Source organism: Tauraco erythrolophus, chromosome Z (genome assembly GCF_009769465.1).
Source record: "Tauraco erythrolophus isolate bTauEry1 chromosome Z, bTauEry1.pri, whole genome shotgun sequence".
Classification (NCBI taxonomy): Eukaryota; Metazoa; Chordata; class Aves; order Musophagiformes; family Musophagidae; genus Tauraco; species Tauraco erythrolophus.
The window spans coordinates 53,187,567-53,213,271 of NC_141496.1; the positions used below are offsets into that span (position 1 = coordinate 53,187,567).

The 25,705-nt window shown below is 39.2% G+C and overlaps 1 protein-coding gene across 9 annotated transcripts in view; it reads left to right on the forward strand.

The window, feature by feature from the left end:
• The first annotated feature begins 333 nt into the window (after nucleotides 1-333).
• Nucleotides 334-25,705, forward strand: part of DMXL1 (Dmx like 1) — a 90,514-nt gene continuing 65,142 nt past the window's right edge. For 5 of the 9 annotated variants that reach the window (XM_086628873.1, XM_086628874.1, XM_086628875.1 and 2 more), the window contains exons 1-8: nucleotides 334-432; nucleotides 9,116-9,241; nucleotides 15,779-15,845; nucleotides 17,220-17,224; nucleotides 17,956-18,034; nucleotides 18,642-18,774; nucleotides 21,860-21,926; nucleotides 24,557-24,732. In XM_086628873.1, coding sequence (XP_086484999.1) covers nucleotides 346-432; nucleotides 9,116-9,241; nucleotides 15,779-15,845; nucleotides 17,220-17,224; nucleotides 17,956-18,034; nucleotides 18,642-18,774; nucleotides 21,860-21,926; nucleotides 24,557-24,732 — 740 coding nt within the window. In that variant the 5' untranslated portion in view covers nucleotides 334-345. Of the gene's footprint in view, nucleotides 433-9,115; nucleotides 9,242-15,778; nucleotides 15,857-17,219; nucleotides 17,225-17,955; nucleotides 18,035-18,614; nucleotides 18,775-21,859; nucleotides 21,927-24,556; nucleotides 24,733-25,705 lie in introns of all 9 variants that reach the window. The other 4 variants (XM_086628871.1, XM_086628869.1, XM_086628870.1 and 1 more) reach the window with 2 other exon arrangements.

The window sequence follows — 25,705 nt, forward strand, 5'->3', positions numbered from 1 at the left end:
TGCGCAGTGCGGGCGGGGCCCGCCGGCCCGGCGCGGGCACGCGCCCGCCCCGCCCCGCCCCGCCCCCGCCCCCGCGGCGGGAGCAGGCCGCGCATGCGCAGACAGCACCGTCCCCCTTCTCCGCTCCCCGGCCGGCGCGCATGAGCGGCGACGGGGGCGGGGTGGGGGCCGGAGCGCGCTCTCGCGAGGGCTGTGGCGGCGGCGGGGGCGGGGAGCGGGCCGGCGGCGCGGCCGGTGGCAGGGGGCGCTCCGCCCCGCAGTAATGCGCCGCCGTCTCCAGCGCTGCCTGTGGGACGAGGGGCGGCCGAGCGGCGAGGGCCGGCGGGCCGGCGGCGCCCTCTCGCCATGAACCTGCACCAGGTGCTGACGGGGGCCGTGAACGCCGGGGACAACTGCTTCTCCGTGGGGAGCCTGCACGACCAGCCCTTCACGGTGAGTCCTCCGCCGGGGCCCCGGCGTCTCCGCTGGGCCCGCGTCCCTGCGCCGCGCTCCCCGGCGTTTGAGCCGGCGCTCGAAAGCGGCTGCGTCAGGCGCGGCGGCGGCGGCAGCCGGCCCTTGCGGCGAGGCGGCTCGCTCCCGGTAGCGCCGTCGGGCGGCAGCGGCATTGCCCGCCGCCGGGGAGCGCTTCCCCGACAGGCCTGCGGCGCCCGGCGCCGGGGGGCGGGAGGGGAGGGGAGGGCAGGCGTGCGAAACTTTGCCGGAGCGGCGGCTGCTCCCGAGCCCGGAGGCGCCGGGAGCGCCTGTGGGGTGGTTGGAACGGGCGGCGTTTCTCGCTGGGCAGCACTGGAAGGGGCGCGGGGGCCGTTCCTGGCGCGGCTGGCGAATGCAGGAACATGGTGGCTTTGGCGAAAGATTACATAAACGTCAGCCGGTGAGCGCGGCTTTCCGTGGAAAGGAATTGCGGCGCTCGCTTTCCGTCAGGTACGTAATTAAAATCCTTACTGGCCATGGTCGAAGAAAATCGTGAAATACCGTGCCTTGGCCTTAAGGTTTTAAAACCGTTTTTGACCTCCCTGTCGGTGTTTATACTTAGAGCGGAGAAAAAACACTTGCAGTGTTTAGTAAAGGCTAAAGCCTTTTATTAGTGTTTGTTTTCCTCCTTTTCACTTTTATTTTGTAAACAGACTTCTGTTGTTGGGGTTTTCTTCCTTCCCACCCCTCCGAAATACACTCTTTCTGCCATCCGTTTTGGGCTGAAGAGGAATGAAATAAGACACAGCAAAGTTTCCCAGTGCACCACGTTTCAGTATATTTAACCATACCTTTTCTGACGACCCCTGATTAAAGCATAGTGTGATTTTTTTTTTTTTTTTTTTTGTCGTTTGATAGGGGAATGATAGATAGAAGTGCAAGAATTAAGAAACGTTTTTTTTCTCCTATCCCGTCTGGTGTACACAGTTAAAGTCATCTGGCTTCCCTCCCTGGTGGCATTGCAGTGTCAGTGCTGGAAAGGTGGGGTACAGTCAGTGTTCAGAGCAAAGCACGTTGAGAGATGTTTCCCCAGAGTTAGACTGGCTTTGCGAAGTCCACTTACCTACAGCCTTGGCTGGTGATGTGCTTACTTCCAAAAAAATGAATCCTGAAAATAAGTTCATGTTGGAAGACTTCTTAGAAAACTGCAGCAATTAGGACTTCAAATTCCAACTGTGCCAACCTATCTGATTCTACGTATACAGAAACATTAATGACCCACCAGTGATGGGAAACCATCTGGTAAGAGACAAGAGGGTTTACTTTACAGGGAAATGCTGGTAAGCTTTTGAAGTATGTTCTCATAAGTTTTGTATTTTGATAGAGTTCTTTTTTGAGGGAAATAGTTCAAGTTCACTGTCACAGAAGCACTCTCTGCATGTCATGGCCTCACTTATCAAAAGTGTTAGAGCTCCCCAATGGGTAAGAAGAGTAAGAATCTCTCTTTGGGCTGAAAGGAATGATTGGGAAGAGCCGTTTTCTGTAACTGTTTCTATGGTTTCTGTTTTAGAAGAGCTATTTTGATATAAATATACTACAATGTTTCCTATAGACACATTCATCTTGCTTTATTTTGTCCCTTTCCCCGGAAGTTATGAATGGATTTCTTTTCCTCAAGTTTAAACTGATAATAGAAATATCCTTGACTGTTTCAGTGTGGTTTTTTTTTTGTGGTTTGGTGTGTTTTTTTTTTTTTTTACTATGCTATGTTAAGTTCACAGGATTGCTCAGAGGATTAAGTGAAAGGTACCAAAGCTAATTTCTACCGTTTTAGAAAGTAATGGTGGACTTAACCTTTTGAAAGTCCAACACAAAAAATGGACAGTTGTTTTCCCGTATCTGACGTCATGATGTAAGCATTAGTAAGTATAAATACTGTTGAACGATATCTTAGAAATGGAAAAAAACCCATATCTCAGCAAACTTCTATGCTTCCAGTTTTCATAGCTGAGAACTCGTAAGAGTTGGTATTTCAAGGTTATGTACTGTACAGGTGGGGTGAGTTACCTTTATCTGACAAGAGAACTTGGTCTATAATACCTTGATGTATTATTTTTTTGATACAGTATGGCCTAGAATATTGTCAGATATACTGATATAATATTTAAGGTGCAAAGTACTGAAATATTACAGTTTTAAGGTAAAAATAACAGGTTCTTCTCCTAAACTGTGAAAAATTGGAAGTGAAACTTGTAAAAGGTGCTCATACCCACTGAATTGCATGAACCTTTTTGAATATGTACAGTTCTGTTTTAAGATGGTATTTGAGATACTTGTCCTAGTGGTGTGAAGGTTTGTTGTTCTGGTCTTCTTTTTTTAGGATGTGAAGTGTCAAGTGGAGCATGAGCTTCCTTGGAGAGAACACTGATAAAGAGTTTTTTGGCATGCTTTGTGTTTTTTTTTTTTTGGTCTTTTTTATCTCTCTCTCTCTCTATATATATAGATAAAAGACTCTTAAGCATCAAGATACCATAAGAAGCATGCCTGTTATTTATCTGCTGAGAGTGGCAGTATTGATGGGTGGTACACTAAAGGAATGAGAAGTTAACCCTCAGAAGTCAGAATTTAACTGTTTACTCTCTCTGTGCCTCTCCTGAAATTGAATAGTTTTATTTTCTGTACCCTCATCCACAGTTGAATACATTTTTGCTTTTTTGTTGTTATTTTTGTTTGGTTTTTTGTACTGAAATATTTCAGTAAAAAAACATTTGTTTAATCAGTTCATGACGTTCATCATGTAGGATACCGCTGTACTAGTTATTGCTGCAGTTGTATTTGAGTTGTATTTCTTAAATTGAATGAATCTTCTTAATGAAATAAATATTTTTCTTTAAAAATTAAAGATATTTAAGTGCAATGCTTAGAGTAGTTTAAGTTTTGATGCAATAATGGGGATTGGCAGAGACCATACTAAAAAAACTAGTGCAAATTTATATTTGCAAGGGTAGACTTTTCTTTTTATAGAATAATTTACTGAGGTACCACGTGGTTCATGGCAACTGTGCTTTTTGATTTTGACCATTCTGTGCAAAGGAGAAAAATACAGACGTTATTGCAGTATCACCCACTTAGTACGTTTATTTGCCTTTAATCTTTGCCTGTACTATTCATAAGAATGACCTTTGTTGTAAATTTTTCTTAGCTCTTCTACACAGAGCTGATGAGTGGGGAGAAAATACAGAGAAGCGAGCCACAGGAAATACTCCTCTCCCACCTGTGCCTGTTTGTGTTGCATATAAGCAGTATTTAGCCCTCACAGACTAAGAATGTATTATGTTTACATGTTCAATCCGGCAGAAGAAACAGGTACCTGATATAATTAACAAAGATGAGTTTTTCTGATTTTTTGGTAATAGGTTTTTCTTCCTTGTCTTCAAAATAGCTTTTTTTAAAAAAAAAAACAACTGGAAAATGACTCTTTCCTAAGGTATAATGGTTGATAAAAGTCGTGAAAAATACCTATTGTAAACTTCTGCTTTCAACCATGTGATAGAAATGTTATTCAGCTATTATAGAATTTCAATAAAATCTTTTTAATGGGTCATTTTGATTGTGACTGGTGGCATCTTGGCCTTTGGGGCTTGCTTAATTTCATTTGCAAGGGAGATAGGAACCCTTGAAACCCATCAGTGATAAAAAAGGCCTTGTTGTGGCTTGAGAATTACCTCCAATACAGTAACTGAATCATTTGCAAAACAAAAGAAGCGAAAGATAATGTGAGTGGTTGTACTGGTAAATTTCCAGTATAGCTATAGCAGGGAGAGGACATTTCCAACTAAGTTACTGTGAGCAGTCAAATGTGGTGCCTTGGTCTGCTTTGGTAGGTGGTTCTGTGTGACCTTGCACCCAGCACAGAGGTCTGCATTATCTTTCTAGTCTGTATGTTCATCCCATATATAGAATCATAGAATGGTTAGGGTTGGAAGGGACCTCAAAGATCATCTGGTTCCAACCCCCCTGCCATGGGCAGGGAAACCCTCCACTACACCAGGTTGCCCAAAGCCTCATCCAACCTGGCCTTGAACACTTCTCTGCATCTATTTTTATATATGTGTGTATGTATACATAAACTTTATAAATGCGTATCTGCGCACACACGTACTACATTCACGTGTGGATAATAGCTAGCAATTTGTGGGAGGTGTAATTGTGCCCTTCATGTAAGAGAGAGAGTTTACACACAGTTTGTGCAAGTTGTGCAAGATGATGTGTCGGTCCTTACGTAGCTGTGGCAGAAACTGTAGCAAAAATTTTGTATGTCAGTAGATAGAGAAATATATAGACAAGGTCCAGTATAAGGGAAATAATTGCTTTAGAGGTGCTGTGCTCTGTAAGAGGTCATGACCACTGCTCATTTGCATTTCTTCTGTTGAGAGTAGTGTTTGGTTTACCAGTACCATTCTCTGAGAGTTATGTATACCAGGCTTTCACTTTAGAAAGAAATTAGAATAATTAGTATAGTTGTCTGTACTATTTTCAGTTAAAACTAACATGCTTTTAAAGCGCTGTTATTGTTAAAATATGTGTTAATCTTCTCCAAAGAAATGTGACTCTATGAAATAAAAGCTGACATCTGATTAAAAGATGGATAGAAATTGTGTGAAAACCCAGTACTGCATGTAAAATCACACTTATTTTCACAGGCCTGAAATATCTTTCACTTCCTAATTTCAGGCTTGTTTTGCTATGTCAACAGCTAGTGAAGTCTATGTTCACACAGCTTAAACTAGTTCTATCCTGTTTATTTGTGCACCAGAGGAACAAAACATTGTTTAATAAACATTCTAAGAACATAATGTCAACATTATCTGCTTGTCCCATCCTGCAGAGACAACTTTCTTGTAAATATTCTACGACGTTCTTAAGGTGAAAGGCTTTTATGGCTTGCCAAAATCAGACTTAGAGGCTCTGCTTGCTCTAAAAAGGCATCACGGGGTTTTATTTATTTTTAAAAAATAAATATATATTTAGGAATTCTTTCCTAGTTGAACTGTATGGCAGCATTTTGTGTGCCCTGCCCCTCCTCCTCCCCAAGGGCCTCGTGTAATGTAGACACGAGTATAGAATGTGAAACACATGTACTCTGAACTTGCTTCTTGCCCTGCATGTAGTAGAACACTTCACTTACCTTTTTTCTTAGTTTCCATAGCTTAAAAAACGATAACCTCAGTAGCTTCTGACAAAATGAAAACGAGTGACATGTGAACTACTGTGGACAAATCTTGAAGTAAAAGGTAGACAAAGTTGACTGGTAGGCAGAGTTGATTTTTGTTGTGTCTGAGAGACTGTTGGGGTATAGAAAGTGTCCCTTACTCCTGAGTACCGACTTCCGTTATCCTGTGCTAAAATACCTCATACAATTTTCTGAGGTGAAAAAAAAATGCAAGTGTAAAATCAGTCCAGCAGTTTGTTTTGTGCTCTTATTTTAGAGAAATGTCATTGTGGCATACTGCTGCTTAGAAACCTCCTCGTTCAGAACTGGAGTCGGGCTTCCATGGATGTGTATGAAGATGAGGCTTCTCTGCACCGACAGTCAAATGGATGAGTTGCAGTAGGGACAACAGAGAACCAAAGGAAGGACACCTTAGGAGGAGGGGAACACTCCCTCCCAAAGTGTCTGGTCAGGGTGAGGTGTAACAGGATTGGGGTGGTAGGCGACAGTAGAAAAGGGAGCCTGTTGCAGTTTTGTATGCCAGACAGCTTCATTACCTTATATCCAGACACTTTTTTCTTTGAAATATATAGCTTCCTTCCCCTCCGCATTCCTTTTGTCTTTGAAATTGTGGTTCTTCTACAGGTGAACATTGACTACGTGTCAAAAATAACCTCCAAGTCATCATCCTTCTGCTTGGCTGTAGTTATATTTGGAAGCTCTTTGCAAATGCTTTTTTTGTTTGTTTCCCTTTCTATGTCTTTGGGGACAGATCAGCTGTACAGACTTAGGATAGGGTCAGTGGTTCTGCAGCTTATTGAGAAGTCAATGTGACCAAGTATGATCTAATCCATCTGATTAGACTGATGTCAGAATGATTCTTTTTTTACCTGAATGTCAATTTTTTTCAGGTAATGTGGAGAATTACTAGAACATAAGGATGGAACGACTGTATTTTTCTTCCAAGAATAAGATTTTTTAAAGGGCACTCCTCTCGCTGTGCTCCCCTCCCCTCCCCCCCATCTGGATTCTTACAAGTGCATTTATAATGAATTGTTAGAACTGAGAACCACTAGGATGAGAAGGTATTTCCCAACTTTTCTTCAGAAAGTTCATCATTGATTTGACAAACTCTTTTTAAACACACAGCTTATGAAGCTAGGTAAGAAATGGGTGTTAAACATAAAATAACGGCCATGTTTTAACATAGCAAAAGGGAGGAAGAGCTACAGCTCTTGGACAAGAGTTTGTATTCATAAAGAGGACATTTTCAGCAAACAGCAAGTCTAGGATGTTTGCTTATGTCTTTGAGCTACTGCTGTCCAGCACAGCCTGGGTTAGCAGGAGGTAGCCTGGGTTCTGAGACTATTTTAAGTCCGCGTTCCTAATACATTGCTGAATACGGCAGTTCCTAAAGACTCCAGTGTGTAATGTTGGATAGTTAACCTTAGAGTTCTCCCAGTGCAAAATGCCAAGTGTACTCAAGACTTTTTTTATATGTTAAAACTGGTTGAGTTCTTGATCCATTGAAATTGTTAGCTGATGGATTTCAGCATCAGTGTTAATGGTATGTGTTACTATATATATGCCAGTTCTTGCTCACCCCAATGGAAGTGCTGTAGTGTTGTCATGCTATGTGATCTCAGACGTGCCTGTGAAGCTAGAAATGGAGAGAACCAGATGGGAGAAATCTAGTAGGTCTGTAAAGTGCTGGTGAGGCCTAGAGGGGGGATACTGAAGAACAAGTGGGCTTCATAGTGTCTTTGGCACTTCAGTCTTTTAAAGTCATTTTTAATAAAGCCATGTTACCTCGTTAAAGCGAAGCACTTTTTTTGATTCCTTAAAATTGCTTCCATGTGGAACACTAAGTTCAACAAAATGACTTTGGGAAAAATTGTATCCATGGTACTTCTGAATAACATTTGCCTGTTGGACTACGGACTTAAGTAGTGAGTCACCAGGTGAGATGTTTTTTAACTGAAGTTGAAAATGTTCTGTGAGGAACACCTTCTTGAAGGTGAAGAAGGGACAGGACAGGAAGGGGCTCAAAAACCTGACCAGTAATAAATGATTGTAAATAAATATATGGTTATATTTAGTCTGCTGAAACATTATAGACAGCATTTTCAATTATCAGGTTATTTTGAGGGTGGCTGGTGGTCTGTTGGTTGGAAAGTAGTAACTGAATATTGGCTGAGAATGGTAATCACAGTCTTCTAGGTAAGATTGTTTTGTGAAATATCAGAACCCTTTGTGGGGAAAATTGACTTTGGACCAAAATATCTGTTGGTTTTGTTTTTTTTTTTTAGTTTTATTTATGTGGTTTAATGTATGTAATGGTATGATAGTCCAGGTTGGGCTTGGTGAGAGTACTCTTTCACGTGAAACACCTGGAAACATGATAATCAGATTGCAAATTTGTAAACCTAGCGTTCCAGTTTTCTGGGTTTTACCAAATCAAAAGTTTTTTATTAAATATACTAGAAATTGATGGGATTGGTTGTAGGTTATGATCATTTATGTCAATATACAGAAATCTTCCATCTGCAGTTTTTGTGAGACTGTTCCGCTCTTGAATCTTTTGGCCAACTAAAATGGTATTTTTGACCCTTTTATTGTTCTCTTGCTCTCTAACAGAATTCTGCTGTTTGTGTTCTTAATTTTGTTGCTGGCTTCCTGGCTCTGACTTTTTAGTGGATGTATGTTGCTTATTCTAGGACTTTTATCCTTGAATGCTATGTTCTTATGCTTATTGGGTGATTCTGCTCACTGTTGTTTCCACGAGTTTCACCAATGTTTAATCTTTCTCTCCATTTTAATCTGTGTTCAGTTTGTAACAAAACTTGCAAAAAGATAGGAAGAAATTTTGCCTTTATCATGACAGTACTCAAACAGCTGGCTCTGTGAGCGTATTACTGACAATATAAATTTAAGGGAAAATAAAATTAATTCACAGAATGCAAGTAACAGGAGACTCAACAAGTCTGAAAGCACAGCTTTGCTTTTCTATAACCAAGCTTCATTATGCTACCCTTTTGAATTTTTCCTTTACTAAGTTCCTTACTAAGTGCTTTGTACCATTTTAGCTCCTTGGTTCTGTTCCCTCTTTTGAAAAATTTATTTTTAAATGCCTCTATCTCCAGTCTAGGAAATATATTACTTTTTCCTACTTTGCATGAACTTAACACTTCATGCTTTTTCTTTTCTCCTAGATGTTTTCATAACTTCATCTTTTTTGCCTCTTCTATCTTGAGCTGCTGTTTGCTTGTTATGCAAGTGTTGTGATGCACTTCTAAGAATGGAGAAAGAGTGATTTGCCACTTCTGTTGCTCAATTTAAATTGAAGACATCTGCATCCCTGCAAATACCACTTTACTTGTGTCAATAGTTTTCTACTTGGACAGGATACGTGGACTGTTCTGTTTCAACTTCACCAATATGCTGTAAGTAGCTAAAGCTTTACTCAGTTCTTGTTTCTTTTTTCCTTTTTAGGCATATGCATCAGGATGTGATATTGTGGTATTGGGGACTGACTTTGAAAGATTACAGATAATCCCTGGAGCAAAACATGGAAACATTCAAGTGGGATGTGTGGACTGTTCAATGCAACAGGGGAAGGTACGTAGAGCAGTGTTTCTAATAATGCTCTAGCGGTGTCATGATAAGCACTTCCTCAAGAGTGGATACTTGCAAGTGAAGGCAAACATGCAAGAGTGAATAGTAAAATGGCTGATTGCTTCCTGTCTTTATTTGTGGTAAGTAGCACAGTGAATGTGAAATAGTAACCATAGATAGGAAATTGTAGAACGTACGTAGGGCTGCACAGGAAGATACAGAGACACACAGGGATGCATAGAGGAGATAACAAGAATTTGACTAAAAGATGGAAGCAAAGGTAATTTATTCTCTCTGGCTTCACACTACTGGGCGTGTCATTGACACACTTTGACTTGTAAGTGAGTGGCAGCAGGTGAGGGCTTCCACAAGTCACTTTCAGGTCATCCAGAAAAATGACATCCCTTTCAAGCAATTCATAAAGGCTTAAAATTGCTCTTGGACAGGGTTTTACTTTCTTGAATTACCAGCTTTTCTTTTTCTTATGCAGGTAAACGGGATCAGAAGTGTTGTATTTTAGACACTATTAAGTTTCAAGTCCTTTTTACAGAGATAATAATTGTTCTGTCACAGTAAAAATGAAATAACCAGGTAATTCTATCCGTCGGGATGTCACAGAGTTATTAAGCTATTTACCAGTTGAGTAGGAACTGTGGCTTGATGCATGTTGGCTCATAGAAGAGGAGTTTTTTACTTTGTTGCTTTCTTTAAGCCTGTCCTAGTTAGGAGATAATGTGAGCCTTCTGCATGTCACCACAAGCCTTATGAGTTGGCAAGAGCTTTGGTTAGATTCTGGTGTCCACCTTGAGACAAGACTTCTGCGTGGAAGCCAGTTGATGTTTACATGTGACATCTATGACGAGGATGCCCAGCCACTCTCTCTTCCTGCTTTTTAATGTTTGAGTGATGAAGTCTTGCACTGGTAGTGAAGGAACATAAATGAAAATGAGGAAGTATTCTCCTCTGTGTCTCTGGTACCTTGTAGCTGTAAAGACTGCCTGTGTTTCTCCATCAGCTACTGTTAAGTAGAAAGGATTTTTGAGTTTGCTGACTGTATATTAACAGATGCTGAAATACACATGCAGGTCACATATCACAGTTTATCTTAATTTTTCTGCAAATTTACGGGGTCATCGTGACTGCACAGTAGCAGTTCTGTATGCATTTAAATGACAAACTGTCCATGAAATCTAAATTAACACATACGGATATCTGAAACTATCAGTCTTACTAAGCTTTAGAACTTTTTCATTTCTTAAGTAGACCTATGCGGTCATTTTGATTCTGCAAGTTGATTCTGTTTGCTGTTAGCGATTAGACTAGATGTATTTGCAGAGTGCTGTGAATGAATGTGAATAAGCAGTGAATGGCTAGGAATCTACTTACTGACCATACCGATCGATACATTTCCAGTTCACTGTTGGAAGGGTGGAATTTCTTCTTACAGTATTGACACACAGGTTTCTCTTCAGTTTACCTACAGATTATTCTTCATTGTTTAAGATCTATAGGAAGAAGCAGAATGGAAATAATGCAGCTTATTTAGGTTGCAATTTTGAATCTTTCTAGAATGTTTCTGGTTATAATTTGTAGTTTATGAACTATGTACCTTTTTAATTTTTTACTTTACGGAAAGCTGCTATCAAGCATTTTCTCCATAATAGCTGGCCTTTAATCTCTTTGAAGGGTCTCTGTCGTTCTCCTTTTGGATGACAGAATTGGTTTGTAAAAGAATTATTTTTTAGTTTCTAAAGTAATGAATTGAAATTTTTCTCTGATCTTGTCCTCTGAATCTAATTCTAGTTCGTTAGGAAGCTGGTGCCGTGGGAAGATACTTTGAAGTAGGAACAGCTTTAAGTTCTCTTGGCTTTGAAGGGTGGGGGCAACATGGCACCACCTTTTCTCTTTCTAGTCTAATTTTGAAGAAAAACTTACTTCTCTGTCTCCAAGAATGAGATCAGGGGAAAAAAGTGGATGACAATTTTTAATCATACCCAAAAAAGCATGTGTGTGTGTGTTTATTATTTACATGTGTTTGTATGTGTATGTATATCAGCCTTTTTAATAAGCCTCCCATAGATTTGCAATGACTCACTTCACAAACAGGACAATTTAATCTTAGGCCACTGAATTAAGTTTCTTGCCTCTGGTTGTAGGCAAGTTGGTAATCAACAATTTATTTGTAAGTTGGTACAGTACTTAATCTTCCCCCACAAAATGAAAGCTACCAGCCTCTTTCCACTTCCTTTAGAGAACATAACAATTAAGCCCAAAACTTTTAATGATAACCTGACAAAACTTTTAATTGTTTTCGTGGTTTGGATTGTACAAATATCTAATAGGGTACAGAAGGTAATCCTAGCTTCAGATCATGTGAAATGTTTAATCAAAGTTGTTTGCATCATGGCTGGTGACTGCAGTGTTACAATGTATATGAAATGTTTTCTTTATGGAACAAACTATTTTGCAGATGTCAAAGTAAATGTAGGTAGTAATTAAAAATTTCATTTAGTTTACATGATAAGTAAAGCCAAGTTTGTTGAATAAGATGTTTTTAAAGACTTTTTTTTTTTATAAGTAGAGTTACTAATTATTTTGAATGTGAAAGCTCAATTTTGCATCCAGGGTTTATCATTTCATGAACTGTGCTATGATGGAGTTTGTTTGTTCTTTAGTTGGCAGTGTGCGGGTTCTTTTCAGAGGAACTATGTTTTGTTTTCTGCTCTTTGGTAGTTAGTGATAATGTAACTCAGTACAAGTTACAGGCCTTTTCATCCATGAGAAAAATGTTGAGGGCTTCTATGCAATATGGAGGCCTGCTGGGAGAAGACATAAGTATGTCAAGAAACTATTTGGATTATAGTAAAACTTTGTAAAATGAGAACCTGATCATAGAATCATCTGGTTGGAAGAGACCTTCAAGATCATCGAGTCCAACCATTCGCTCTGCACTGTCAGGGTCCCTAAACCATATTGCTCAACACCAAATCTACACGGTTTTTAAACACCTCCAGGGATAGGGACTCCACCACCTCCCTGGGCAGCCTGTTCCAATACTTCACAACCCTCTCTGTAAAGTAATTTTTCCTGATATCTAACCTAAATTTCCCCTGGTGCAACTTGAGGCCATTCCCTCTCGTCCTGTCACTCACAACGTGGGAGAAGAGACTGACCCCCATCTCCCTACAACTTCCTTTCAGATAATTGTAGAGAGCGATAAGGTCCCCCCTGAGCCTCCTCTTCTCCAGACTAAACTGTCCCAGCTCCCTCAGCTGCTCCTCATAGGACAAGTTCTCTAAACCCTTCACTAGTTTTGTTGCCCTTCTCTGAACCCGCTCCAGCACCTCAACGTCCTTCTTGAAGTGAGGGGCCCAAAACTGGGCACAGTACTCAAGGTGTGGCCTCACCAGTGCTGAGTATAGGGGGACAATCACTTCCCTGCTCCTGCTGGCCACACTGTTTCTGATACATGCCAGGATTCTGTTGGCTTTCTTGGCTGCTTGGGCACACTGCTGGCTCATGTTCAATCGGTTGTCGACCAGCACCCCCAGGTCCTTCTCTGCTGTGCAGCTTTCCAGCCACACTTCCCCAAGCCTGTAATGCTGCAGGGGGTTGTTGTGGCCCAAGTGCAGGACCCGGCACTTGGTCTTGTTGAATTTCATACAGTTGGCCTCGGCCCATCGATCCAGTCTGTCCAGGTCCCTCTGTAGAGCCTCCCGACCCTCAGGCAGATCAACATTACCTTCCAATTTAGTGTCATCTGCAAACTTGCTGACTGTGCACTTGCTGATGCCGCCAGTTATATTCCTACTTTGTACAAATTGGTGAGGATGGACAAAGTTATTGCCCCACAGACTGATGCCTTATTCTTATATGGCGGTGTAAGAATTTTAAAGTCATAGAATGATTTGGATTGGAAGAGAGCTTTAAAGATGATCTAGCCCACTCCCTGCTCCCGTTGTGGGCAGACACATCTGTCACTAGAACCTGTTGCTCAAAGCCCCGTCCAACCTGACCTTGAATGTTTTCAGGGGTGAGTCATCCACAGCCTCTTTGAGCAACCTCTTCTGGTGTCTCACCACCCTCAGAGTGAAGAATTTCTTCCTTAAATCTAGTCTGAAGCTACCCTCTTTTAGTTTAAAACCGTTAGCCCTTGTTCTATCACTATAGGCTCTGGTAAAAAGTCTTTCTCCATCTTTCTTGTAAGTCACCTGTAAGTATTGAAAGGCCCCAGTAAGGTCTCCCCAGAGCCTTTTCTTCTTCAGACTGCACAACCCCAACTCTCTCAGCCTGTCCACATAGGAGAGGTGTTCCATCCCTGTGACCAGTTTTGTGGCCTGCCTCTGGACCTGCTGTAACAGGTCCATGTCTTTCTGATGCTAGGGACACCAGAGCTGGATGTAGTGCTCCAGGTGGGGTCTCATTAGAGCGAGAGAATCATGTCCCTTGGCCTGCTGGCCACCCTTTTTTGGGTGCAGCCCAGGATACAGTTGACTTTCTGGGCTGCCAGTGCACATTGCCGGCTCGTGGTCAATTTTTGTCCACCAGTACCCCCAAGTCCTTCTCTACAAAGCTGCTCTCAATCTGTCCATTCCTCTAGTCTGCATTCATACTGGGGGTTGCCCAGGGTGCAGGACCTTGTGCTTGTCCTTGTTGAACTTCATGAGGTTCACGCCTGTCAGGGTCCCTCTGGGTGGCCTCCCTTCCCTCTGGTGAATCAGCCGCTCTGCTCGTGTCTGTCACTCGCAGACTTGCTGAGGGTGCGCTCGCTGCCACTGTCTGTCACTAGGAATGACCGTAACCTCCCCCTTATGACTCGGTGAGGCTTCTCTGCACTTCTTACGTCTTATGGCAGGACTTAAGACTGCAGTAGGTGTTTGGTTGATGTCTGGATGATTACTGTGGTAGTTTGGGAAATTCTTCAACACACAAATTTGCATTATTCTTTTTGGTGGCATGGTGCTCAGTGAAGACTAGTCTGAGTGGCTTTATCATTGTGGAAGCCTGTGGCAACTTTCAGGGGATAGCAGTTGCTCTAAACACTATTTGTTAAGACTTTCGGCGTGCCAATGTTCATTTGTCTTAAAAACCCACTGAACAATAAAAAAATGGAAGAACTGTCCACGCTTGGAAGAAAGGAAAAATTTGATCAATATGAGCTTACATAAACTTGTTGCTGTTGGAATGTGGAGGGAATTACGAGAATAAAGAAATTGAGATCGTTAAAGAGAATTAGAGAGGGCAAGTATTAGTCTGACATGAAAGGAAAAAGTTTCTTTAGGCATTTTGCAACTGTGACAAAATTATTCTTGGCGTTTTTGGGTCAGACTGATGTTTAGGTTGTCAGTGTGATAGAAATTTAATTAGCTGTCTGTTCTTTGTAATGCAGATGCTTTCTCTTGAAGGTATGGATCTATGGATTTTGGGATCTGTACAGATCTGTACAAATGTACAGATCATGCACATCTGTAATTGATCTGTAAATAATATTAACAACTTAAGTATGACGGTTTAATGTTTGGGTTTTTTTTCTTAAAACTGTTGTGGCTAATGCTGAAATTAAAATGCATTTTATAAAGTGACTCTGACTTTCTTTAATATTATTAAAGGAAAACTGCGAATACTTTCTGATCCAGAATCTCACAGAAATAGGAAATTGACTTTTATAACATATCAGAACTGTAGGTGTGCTCCTTTTAACATCAAGCGTCACTTCAGAATTCAGGGTGTCCATTATGCATGGCCTATGCAATCTCCTTCATTTTGTAAATCTGTATTTCGGGGTAGTTTTTGACAACATTACCTTGTGATGGCTCTCTAGAGCTCTCTACCAGAGGTCTTTAACATACATTGGCTTGTTTTGGCTCTTATTAGCGAGTCTTTTAAGCTTGCTTTTATATAGATATCTTCAGATAAAATACTCTTTACTTTTGTCTTAATGCAAGTTTGGAGTGGCTAATAACACAGATCGAATAAGACTTTGAAATACTAATTAAAGCTGACCATGCTGAAACTTTTTTCAAGTATGTTATGCTAGCATTTATCATTCTTATGTTTTGCAGTTTTGTGCATTGGGTGTTTAGCTTGCGTAGCTCAAGTCTTCTGAATTAACTTTTTATCACGTAGCATGTTCTTATGCTAGAAAAGTCCACAAAAACACCCTGAACCAATGCTGGTTCTGTTTCTGAGAATGTGAACTTGGCAGACTTCTTTGAGTGTTTACCTAATTTAATGTGGAAAGAGTATTGATAATAGGTCTGTTTTTTTTCAAAAAAAAGCTCATGTCCACCTGTACTGTCATTAGTTCATCGAGACTAATGTGTAAGTAAAGAATTGTGTTTTTGTAGTCGTCAGCGTTTGCTTCATTTTTTTTGCTAGGTGTCATTTTTCTGTTATTGAAAGGGAATATGGGTGTGAGCTTCAAATTTATCTGCAAGGAAGGGTGAAAGTAGGATCAACAATTTGCATTTTATTCTTATTTGTTCTATAGCTTGTTTCTTCTATGTGTGTTTAAGTACATATAAATTTAAATGTCTTTAGATTGCAGCTTCTTACGGAAATGCGATTTGTATCTTTGAGCCAGTTAACCTCTTGAAGCAGAACAGCGGTCATCATAATGTAAGTAATTCATCACTCCTCAATTCACGAACTCCGTTATAAAGCCTGACTCATTTTTCTGATTTGCTTTGAGATTTCTTTGATGGCTTCTTTTGATGCTAGAATAAAATCGAGAGATGTGGTAGTCCTTGGGAAGTGAAAATGGTGGGAGGAGGGCAGAGACGTGTTATTTGAAACAGGTTTTGTTATGATGCTTCGTATTACTGGTTAATCTAACCCTACAATTCATAACTGAAATATTCCAGAACCCAAAAAGATGTGCACGCCTCAGCTCTCCAAAGAGTACAGCCGTCACAACAGGGATTCCTTTGTGAACCATCCTGTGTAGCCTTTATATCCTGATGTATTTTACAATTATTATTTTAACTTTGATCTATGAAATGGCATGCTTTTAGTCAAATCTATAATAATTTCAAAAAGTCTATGGCTTTTTTACAGTATCTGAATGCTTATACTTTAGTGCCACAATGATGAATAAGAACAATATTTATTCTCTTGATAGCATGGCTTAGTTTCGGTGACAGTGGTTTAGTGTTAGCGGACCGAATCTTAATTTAATCTTAATTATCTTAATGATTTAGAGCAAGTTATTTTACCATGCTTCTTACATGAAGAGGATTACTCTTATCATTAGAAGCATTAGAGTCTAATTAAAGTCAGTTTGACTATAATGAGGGCTTTAATAGCAATTGCTCAAGGAGCTTTTGTCTCCCTCTTCAGGGGTTTGGTCACTCTGTATTATTAAATTGTTTATATGGCTGTATAGTGGATTCCCTTCTTTACACTAACCAGCTCATTCATATGTTTCCTGATGTACTTGTAAACCAGTGGTATTTTATATATTAATTAAATAACTGGTATTCAATATATGTATGTAATATTTTATACCACTGGAAAGCAATGGAATGAAATAATCATAAAATGTGACCTCCTATACTCATATGAACTCTTTAGAGGAACTGCTCTTTTTTTTGGTTGTCGAAGCTGTTGAATCCATCCTGAACGTTTTTCTATGTGGGTAAATGCTACATTTGCCTTGAAACTTTGAAGTTAACGTAGTAACTGTAAGCAGTAGAAGAAGCACTCTCTACCCATGATTTGCTTTCAAAGATTTATAATTGAAGAAATATTCTGTTACTTCATTCTTGTAGCTAACCTCTATGCGATAATTCCCAGCATATTTAGATTGTTGTAAGTCTGTCTTTCATTTACTAGAATGTTGAAAATCTAAAAAAACCCAAACAAACCAAAACCAAACCAAATACTCAAACAAAAAAACCCACAGCTTTAGAAATATTTCATTATTTAATTTAGATCCTTATCTGCAGATACTTCTTAATGGTTTCTACCAGGCTTCTGAAAGATTTAGTTGCTATATTTTAACTTTCATATGTATTGGTTTGATATTTTTTTGGAATGGAGGACGATTACTTTAAAAATACCTGTCTCTGTGAGTTAAGAAAAAGATCCCTGTTGGCTCTTAATATCGTTTCCAGTAATGATTTTAGTTTCTTTTATAATTCAAAGCATCAAAACTTTGCAACCTAGTATGGAAAATGGAGCAGATAAATATTTTGTGAATTTAATCCTCAGCTTGTTCCAGTGAATAAAGTAATGATGCAAAATCCGAAGATAGTTGACTGTCCTGTTGTATGTTACAAAAAAAGGGGGAAATATTGTATACATTAGATTGACCTTACTGAAATACTTTAATTCAACGATACTACTGATTCCAAACACCAGGTGCATTTAGTGTATTTCATTTCTGAAATACCTTTTTTTTTCAAAAAATAAATCAGACTTCCCTTTAAAAAAATGTCAGATTCTGATGATGATTTTGTGTACTGAATTTTTTTCAAGCTGTATTTTTAAAATAAGAAGTTAGAAACTTCCATTTGTATGGTCAGGTTGTTGGAAAGCTGTTTTGTTTAAAAATCAGAATGAATCCATTTTTATTGGATGAGCAGTAATGTATTTTTAAACATATCCTTCATGAAAGTTGGAGAGTGCAGTGAAGATGTGCTTTTTATATTATAAAAAGGGAAAGGAGGGGAAGGAAGCATTTTAATACTAATGTTTGTGAATACTTAAAATTTCAGACATTACATTATCAGTGGCAGAAGAATGCTCAAATCTTGCTGGAAGCCATAGCTCATAATCTAACATGGGATCCCACAGGTAAGAATAGAATAAAAGAAACACTTGACTATTTGATAACTGCAACTATTTTTTTTTTATTTAAATTTCACTGTTCTTTGGGGACAAGGAACAGATTTTTGGTTTGTCCTAGCATGATAGAGAACACCAAAGTGGAGTGAAATCTACATTTTGTCACTTGTTATAGAAGAGCCAAAACATTAGGTGCATCTGTACGGTCATACTCGATTATCCTGACCTCAGCAATATCAAATGTTTAAAAACGTGGCTTAAATTGTATTTGTTGTGAAAGTAAGATGCTTACAGTAGCTCTAGGTGTTTCTTTTAGAGAACAACTAATTTGAAAATTTGATGAATTTTCAGTATTTGAACTGCCAGATACTCAAATCAAAATGTCTTATGCATGAGTATCTTCTTGCAAGATTGACTCAGTCTATATCCGTGTAGGGGAACGTGTAAACGGCACACTGCTATTATGGTAACTTTGCTGTAGAAAAGGTGTTGCGATAATATCTGGTATATTTTGTTCTGAAGTTTCAGCTTTGCAAAGTGTTTTTTAACTCTCTTTATAGAAGTCTGTATTTTACTACTTGTTTTGTAGTTATATTGTTACAAATATTTGTTTTAGGCACTCGCCTTTTGACTGGTTCCAGTTGTCTTCAACTTTGGTCCAATGTTCCTTCGGAAAACTCTTCTGACAATGACAATCCTGAAAGAACAGATATTGGACTTGGAGAATGGAGGTGTATATGGCAATGCAAGTAAGAAACTCATTTAAAGACAAGTAATTCCTTTTTCCTTTGCTGATTTGTACCTTTCAGATGAAATACTTAGTGTAGTTCAGTGAAATCCTATCTATACTGTTACTTGATAAATATTACTGATATGTGATTAATTTGAATAATATTTCCCTTGAATATGTGAAATTTCTTTCTTTCTACAAGATCAGTTGTAATTGTTTTTGAGATAGTTTATTTTCTTAGACAGTTCTTCAGTTATATTGAACACTAGTAAAATACTGAGGGAAGGCTGGTATTGAGACTATCCCAGTAAGACTTTGTTCCTTGTAGAAGTAGTAAGGTGAAATCTGCATATTTGAAAATTATTGTGCTTGCAGGACTGATAAAATAAATTTCCTATTATGTCCAATGTACTGCACTTTTCTTTCCTTCTCACGCATCTTCCCTCTTTCACACAACTTTTACTTTTTCTGTGTTTATTCTGGATGTTTGGAGCGTCACGTGAAGATAGATGCATTCTGTTGTACTGCATCTGAATGCCACTCTTCTATTCATGTTGAACAATCATTTTAATGATAGAATGATTAGGGTTGGAAGGGACCTCAAAAGATCATCTAGTTCCAACCCCCCTGCCATGGGCAGGGAAACCCTCCACTACACCAGGTTGCTCAATGCCTCATCCAACCTGGCCTTGAACACTTCCAGGGATGGGGCATCCACAACTTCTCTGGGCAACCTGTTCCAGTGCCTCACCACCCTCAGAGTGAAAAATATTTTTCTTATATCCAATCTAAATCTGCCCTCTTTCAGTTTAAAGCCATTGCCCTTTGTCCTATCACTACATACCCTTGTAAAAAGTCCCTCTCCAGCTTTCCTGTAGGCCCCCTTTAGGTACTGGAAGATCACCCCAGAGCCTTCTCTTCTCCAGGCTGAACAGCCACAACTCTCTCAGCCTGTCTTCATAGCAGGGGTGCTCCAGCCCTTGGATCATCTTTGTGGTCCTCCTCTGGACCTGCTCCAGCAGCTCCATGTCCTTCCTGTGTTGGGGACTCCAGAGCTGAACACAGTATTCCAGGTGGGGTCTCATGAGAGCAGAGTAGAGGGGCAGAATCACCTCTCTCGACCTGTTGGCCACGCTCCTTTTGATGCAGCTCAGGATACGATTGGCTTTCTGGGCTGCACACGCACATTGCCATCTCATGTAGAGCTTCTCATCCACCAGCACTCCCCGGTCCTTTTCCTCAGGGCTGCTCTCAATCCATTCTCTGCCCCTCCGGTGCTTGTGCTTGGGATTGCCCCGACCCATGTGCAGGACCTTGCACGTTAGGTTCTCACAGGCCCTCAGTCTTCATGTCTGTGTGCTGGTACATTCAGAAGAATTTTAGTTTAGTACTTCAGTACGAGACAATTTAAATCATGGTCTTTTCTGCCATAGGAAGACTTTTCTAATGCATCAGGTGCACTGTTCTCTTGGAAACAACATACCATATGGCAGTCTCCTTAACGAAGTCTCCTGAAGTGGCTGACTGGAGGGACCCACCTGAAATTATTCTTTATGAAGCACTTAGCTTTAGTTGGGTAGTTCCCTGGATGTACCTGATAAAATCCTTTTTTAATCCTTCAGTTGTTCCTTTTTATGTGTACTCTAACTTTTATCAAGGATGTGGTTAAAATCCCAAGATATCCAAATGACAACTGAAAAAAATTCCTGTGAGTATGATCTGCTTTCTAAGTAAAGGAAGTTGAAGACTTAATCAATTTATTGAGACGCCATTGGACCCTCATCTCTCAGCTTAATTAGAGAAGGAGTCAGCCTGTAGATACAATGTCATGGGTATGGTTTTAGTCTCTGGGGTTGTAGTAACAGTAGTCAAGGTCATACAGGTGTACTGCTTTTCCTCTGTCCTTTTAATAATATATTTTGCATTTGTATCATGAACCTTACAGAAGTCTTCATAGCTCTCCACCTCTTTTCCTCTTTTAAACTCTTCTGTGGATGAGAGAGAGCTGAGCGTTGTGTGCTTTGAACTAGGAGGTCCTGGAAAGGGTCAACAGAACTTGCTTTGTCAGTTCTCCTTTCATGCCTGTATGTCTTCTGGCATTTGTACCTCAGTTAGATTTAGAATAGGTTTTTCTTAAGGAGAAGTTTGGAAGATAGTGATTTTGCAGTACTGCCCTTTGCCAGAATAATTTTTAATAACCGAAGGAGGCATTCCCAAGCACCAACAGGGGAACGGTGCTTAAACCTAGGTGGAAATTGACTTGCTTTGATGTGCAGCTTTTGTGATTGACTTGCTGTTGTTACTGCACACACTAAATGCACCATGCTTTTGTTGACCTAATGGCTAATTTAATCCTTCCTGATAGTTAGGCCTTACAACTTATTACATGTGTTTGATAAACTCAGGATGAAAATATACACTGTACTCATGCTGCACAATTAAATGATTGTGTGTTCTGTTGACATTAATAAGCCTGTCACTTAGGCGATAGCTCAGAGTTTCACAAGCTGTAACGGAAGCTCATTTATTAGTATTTCCAATGCAAGTAAAACAGCAACAATGAACCACGTGCATAACTTTAGTTGATTTTGACCTGGCATCTTTTACCAGTGTGACTGCTAATGTAAAAACTACTTTCAGATGCTTCTTAACTACATTATTCTTTTTATGTCTTTTTGTTTTCTTGTGTTACAGCTGTAGGAAGTACGAGAAATGGAGGTGTCTTTCACATAAGTTGAAAGTTAGTATGGGGAGAGCAGAAATCAATTTGAAATCCAAATGATTGTGAAGTAGAAGTAGAGCATATCTGCATAGAGTTTAATCTGTTAGCAGCTGGTTTTCTCTCATGGTATTTTGGAATACTGGATATTGTAGCACCGTCAGCTACAGCTTTTTGATTTTTCTGGGTTTTGTGTGTGACCACAACCATGTGTTGCACATAAGTTTACCTCCTAGTCCTCTGGACTTTGTTAAAGCTTAAGTTGTTTCCCACAGTACAATCGACACTTGCATCTAAGATCACTTTCATGAGTTCAGGGGGAAAAAAATATTTGGAAAAAGTTCTTAAAACTTACTTTCTATTTTTAATTGTCTTTATTTCATAGAACTGCTTCTCAAGTTTGTTTAATGAAATTCTCACCAGACGGGGAGTTTTTTGCTACTGCTGGAAAGGTAAGCATTTCTTTCTAATTTGTTTTTTACTAATCCAAATAAGCTATTTAAGGAAATCAAACAAAACCACTTTTTTTTAAAAAAAACCCTCACCTTTTAAATGAAAAATTTATTTTTTATATATTTTTGTGTGGTATTTGCAGTAATCTCTCTATGCATTTTTAGGTGTTGGTAAATAAGAATCTGGCAGAAAGGTAGTTCAGAGGGGTGGAACCCAACAAATATTCACTGCTTACTATTTTAAAATACCTGTTTTTAATCAGCACGAAATCGTAAGACGTCAAAAAGAGAAGAGATCTGTGGAGGGCTCCCTGCTGGATACCTTTCTAGTGAGGGAGATATATTCCATATTTCACTATTATCGTAACAACATTAATCAAAAATAGCTCTTTAGTATCTTTTTGTGTCTGTGTGCCTATTTGTGCATGTAGAAGAGAATTCACATTACCTTCTGCAGGTATATCTGCATGTTGTTAACATCAGTGTTTCTGGCCAGTCTTACAGACTAATTAATTCTGTGTGCTCAGCTTTAAGTGGTTTATCAGCAAAATCAATAAAACCCCTTGGCAAAGTAAGCAAAAAAAGTTAAAGCAAAATGTCACTGTCATATCTTTTCATTTCCTGAAACATTAAGTGGTCTTTTGTTTGTACCACGAAACTTGATGTCCAGGTCTTGTAAGAGAAATCAAGATAATGTACAGGATCCAGTGAAAAAGTGACAAATCCGTATGAGAATTTGTATTACTTGTTAAGGGATGTAGAATGAGTAGTTATTTTCTGCACATAATACTGCTGTCTTCAGTTGAGGGGAGAGCCACATTGGCATTGGTCAAAAAGTTCCAGTAAGAATATACAGACCCATTGCATCAGAATTTATGGGATTATCAAAGTAGATTATAGGGAAAAAAAAATCAGATTCCTGTTTTTAGAAAAGAAACAGAAAACTTAAGCAGTTTTAACACAGATTAACAGATGCCGGTAGGCACCAATTTGTGCTACCAACTGAAGAACCTAGCAGAGACTGCAGAATTATTAAAAATGAAACAAAATGCTAGTACGTAAGGTTAATTGGGACAATGCGGTTCCTGAGATTAGTGAAAACCTGGTTTAAGTGTCACAGGCTCCAGATCAGTATTGACCTGGCAGAACGAGTTTCAGACTGAAGAATGACAGGCAGTTGTGCAGTTTGGTCTAGTCCATCTTGGAAGCATGAATGGAAAGTTAGTATGTGCTCATAAAGGTTGGTTAGAGCAGTGTTTGATTTAGTAGTAGTGTGTGGAACTTTGCTGTTCCTGTTTAGATCATAATGTCCTTCAATAAATGCCCAAAGCACAAAGATTCAGGGATAGTTGAGCCTGCAAATAAATCTTGCTTTAAAAGGTAGTTGTAATGTTTATTTTCATGATTCAGTTGTATGCATCAAGAACAGATGAGTAACATACATTTTGCTTAGTTTTAGGTGTTTGATTTTTCCTCAAAAGCTTGCCATTTCAGATCATTATGCTTGTGTAGAAGACTAACTTTTAAGGCATTTGCTGTCTTTAAGGAAGAGACAAAGATAATATAATAATAATACAGGTTCGTTTTTTTTTTTTTTAGGTAAACTCATTCCACTTGACTAGTTTCCATATGTATTTTTTTATGGAGTTAATATTTGTTTTAAAAGTCAAGTTTTAATGGATTCTAATATTACATTGTGATTGAATTGTGGAAACATAAATTGATCTGCTAATAGCTTCTGTAGGGGTAATATCCATGCAGTTTTTGAACGGAATGTCTTATGTCCTGTTGTGTTACTGTGTATTATAAACTCATGCAAAGCACAATTACTAAGTAAGTGGGGCTAAGTAGGGAAATTAATATAAGATTTTTTTTTTTTACCATGAATGACTAAGTTCATTACCTGCCTGCAGAATCTTTAAAATGCATCTGGGTTTCTGTGTCTTCTTTTTTTTGTTTAATTTTTTTATGAGAAAAGATGCTGATCAGCAAAGCAACCTCCCCCTCCCCACAACTGGGTCATGTTAAGCATACTCAGGTTAATACAATATTTCAGTACCATTGATATTTAATAATTGATCATCAACTTGTGAATCTAGATCCAGATTAATTTGCCTGGTTCCTAAAGGTGTAAGGACAAGGACATTAGAAACATGATTTTTTCAATTTATTTATGTGCACATCTAAGAAAAGAAGGCTGAGCATTACTGAGCTTGATTTTCGAGATGTCATCTTTGACCTTTATTTGTATTCCTGACATTTACATTTTTGTGTGTAGGTTTTGGGGGATTTTCTGTCAAAGTATAAGTTGTATTAACATTTGAATACCAGCTCAAGGAGTACAGCTTGCATTTCTGTGGTTAGAAATTGTCAGCTAATCAGAAGGAGCAAAATTAAATCCAAATTAATAATGGTAAGAGAGATTAAAAGGAAGCTCTGCTACCGTGCTTTTTTTATGAGCAGGTTTTGACGTTCTGATGACAGAAAGTCATGTACAGTAAATAGAAGAATATTTTATGTAAAGAAGGAAGGAAACCCAGGAGGCATATCCGGAAGTACTTGAAGTGCATCATGTTCTTATGCAATATAGTCTTATTTACTGTCTTTTTTTTTTTTCCCCTTTTCCCCAGGATGATTGTCTTGTGAAAGTATGGTACAATACAGACAGTTGGAGAACAGCTGTAACACCACCTGGTGCAAGTCCAGAAAACCAAGCAAAAGAAGTGGATTTTTCATTTGTTTATTTGGCTCATCCTCGATCAGTAAACGCGTTTTCATGGAGGAAGACCAGTAAATTCATGCCACGGTCAGTAGTTCTAATAACCTGAGGTTTGTAAATTGCCCAAAAAACCCAAACTGTACAGTCTTGCCAGCTGAACAGTCAACAGTTATGCAAGTTGTACAGTTTACTTCCGTTAATAGTTGATTTTTGCACACTTTGTATATTGCTTGTGTGTGTTCTTATAATTCCTTCACACTGAAGTTTTTGAAAGGATGGTAAGTATCCTTTTGCATGGGAAGGAACTGGAAAGATAGAAAGGGAGTCCTACAGACTGGCTTAGAGATTGGACTAAATATAAAATCAGCTCTTGCAAAATTGCCTCTCTATGCGTTTTTATGATTGCACTGTCTTTAAATGACTAGTCGTGCATTTGATCCCTATTTGCTCCTCTCTTTCTGTCTAACGGAATGGGAGCAGTTCAAAAGTCCTGAATCTTTATGTCACCTTTCTCAAACTTTCAGATATTTCTGAATAAAAATAAAATAAAATGTCTTTTATTTCATTTCTCTACCTAGTACAAAACTAGACCTCTGTCAGAAACCGTATTTGGAAATGGAATTAAAATGATAATTTGGAATTGGTATTTTGGGTTTGATGGTTTTTTTTGTGTTCCGATGATTCCTGAACTTCCTGTCCCTAGTACTCACTAGTAGCTGCAGTCTCAAACTGAAGTAACATTACCAATTTTGTGCCCTGCAAACATCTTTTTGCCATATTATTCCAAAGAGTAGCCACTAGAATTCTGCATGCTGGAATTCTGCGTGCCTTTTGTGGTTTAACCCCAGCTGACAACTAAACACCTCACAGCTGCTTACACACTCTCCCCTAGCCCTGGGGAATGGGGAAGAGAATCGAAGGGGAAAAGAGAAGGAGACTCTTGGACTGAGATAAGAACAATGTAATAAATGAAATAAAGTAAAATTAAAAGTAATAATAACAAACATAGTAATAAAAAGAATGGAATACACAAAAAAGTGATGCATAGCACAGTTGCTAC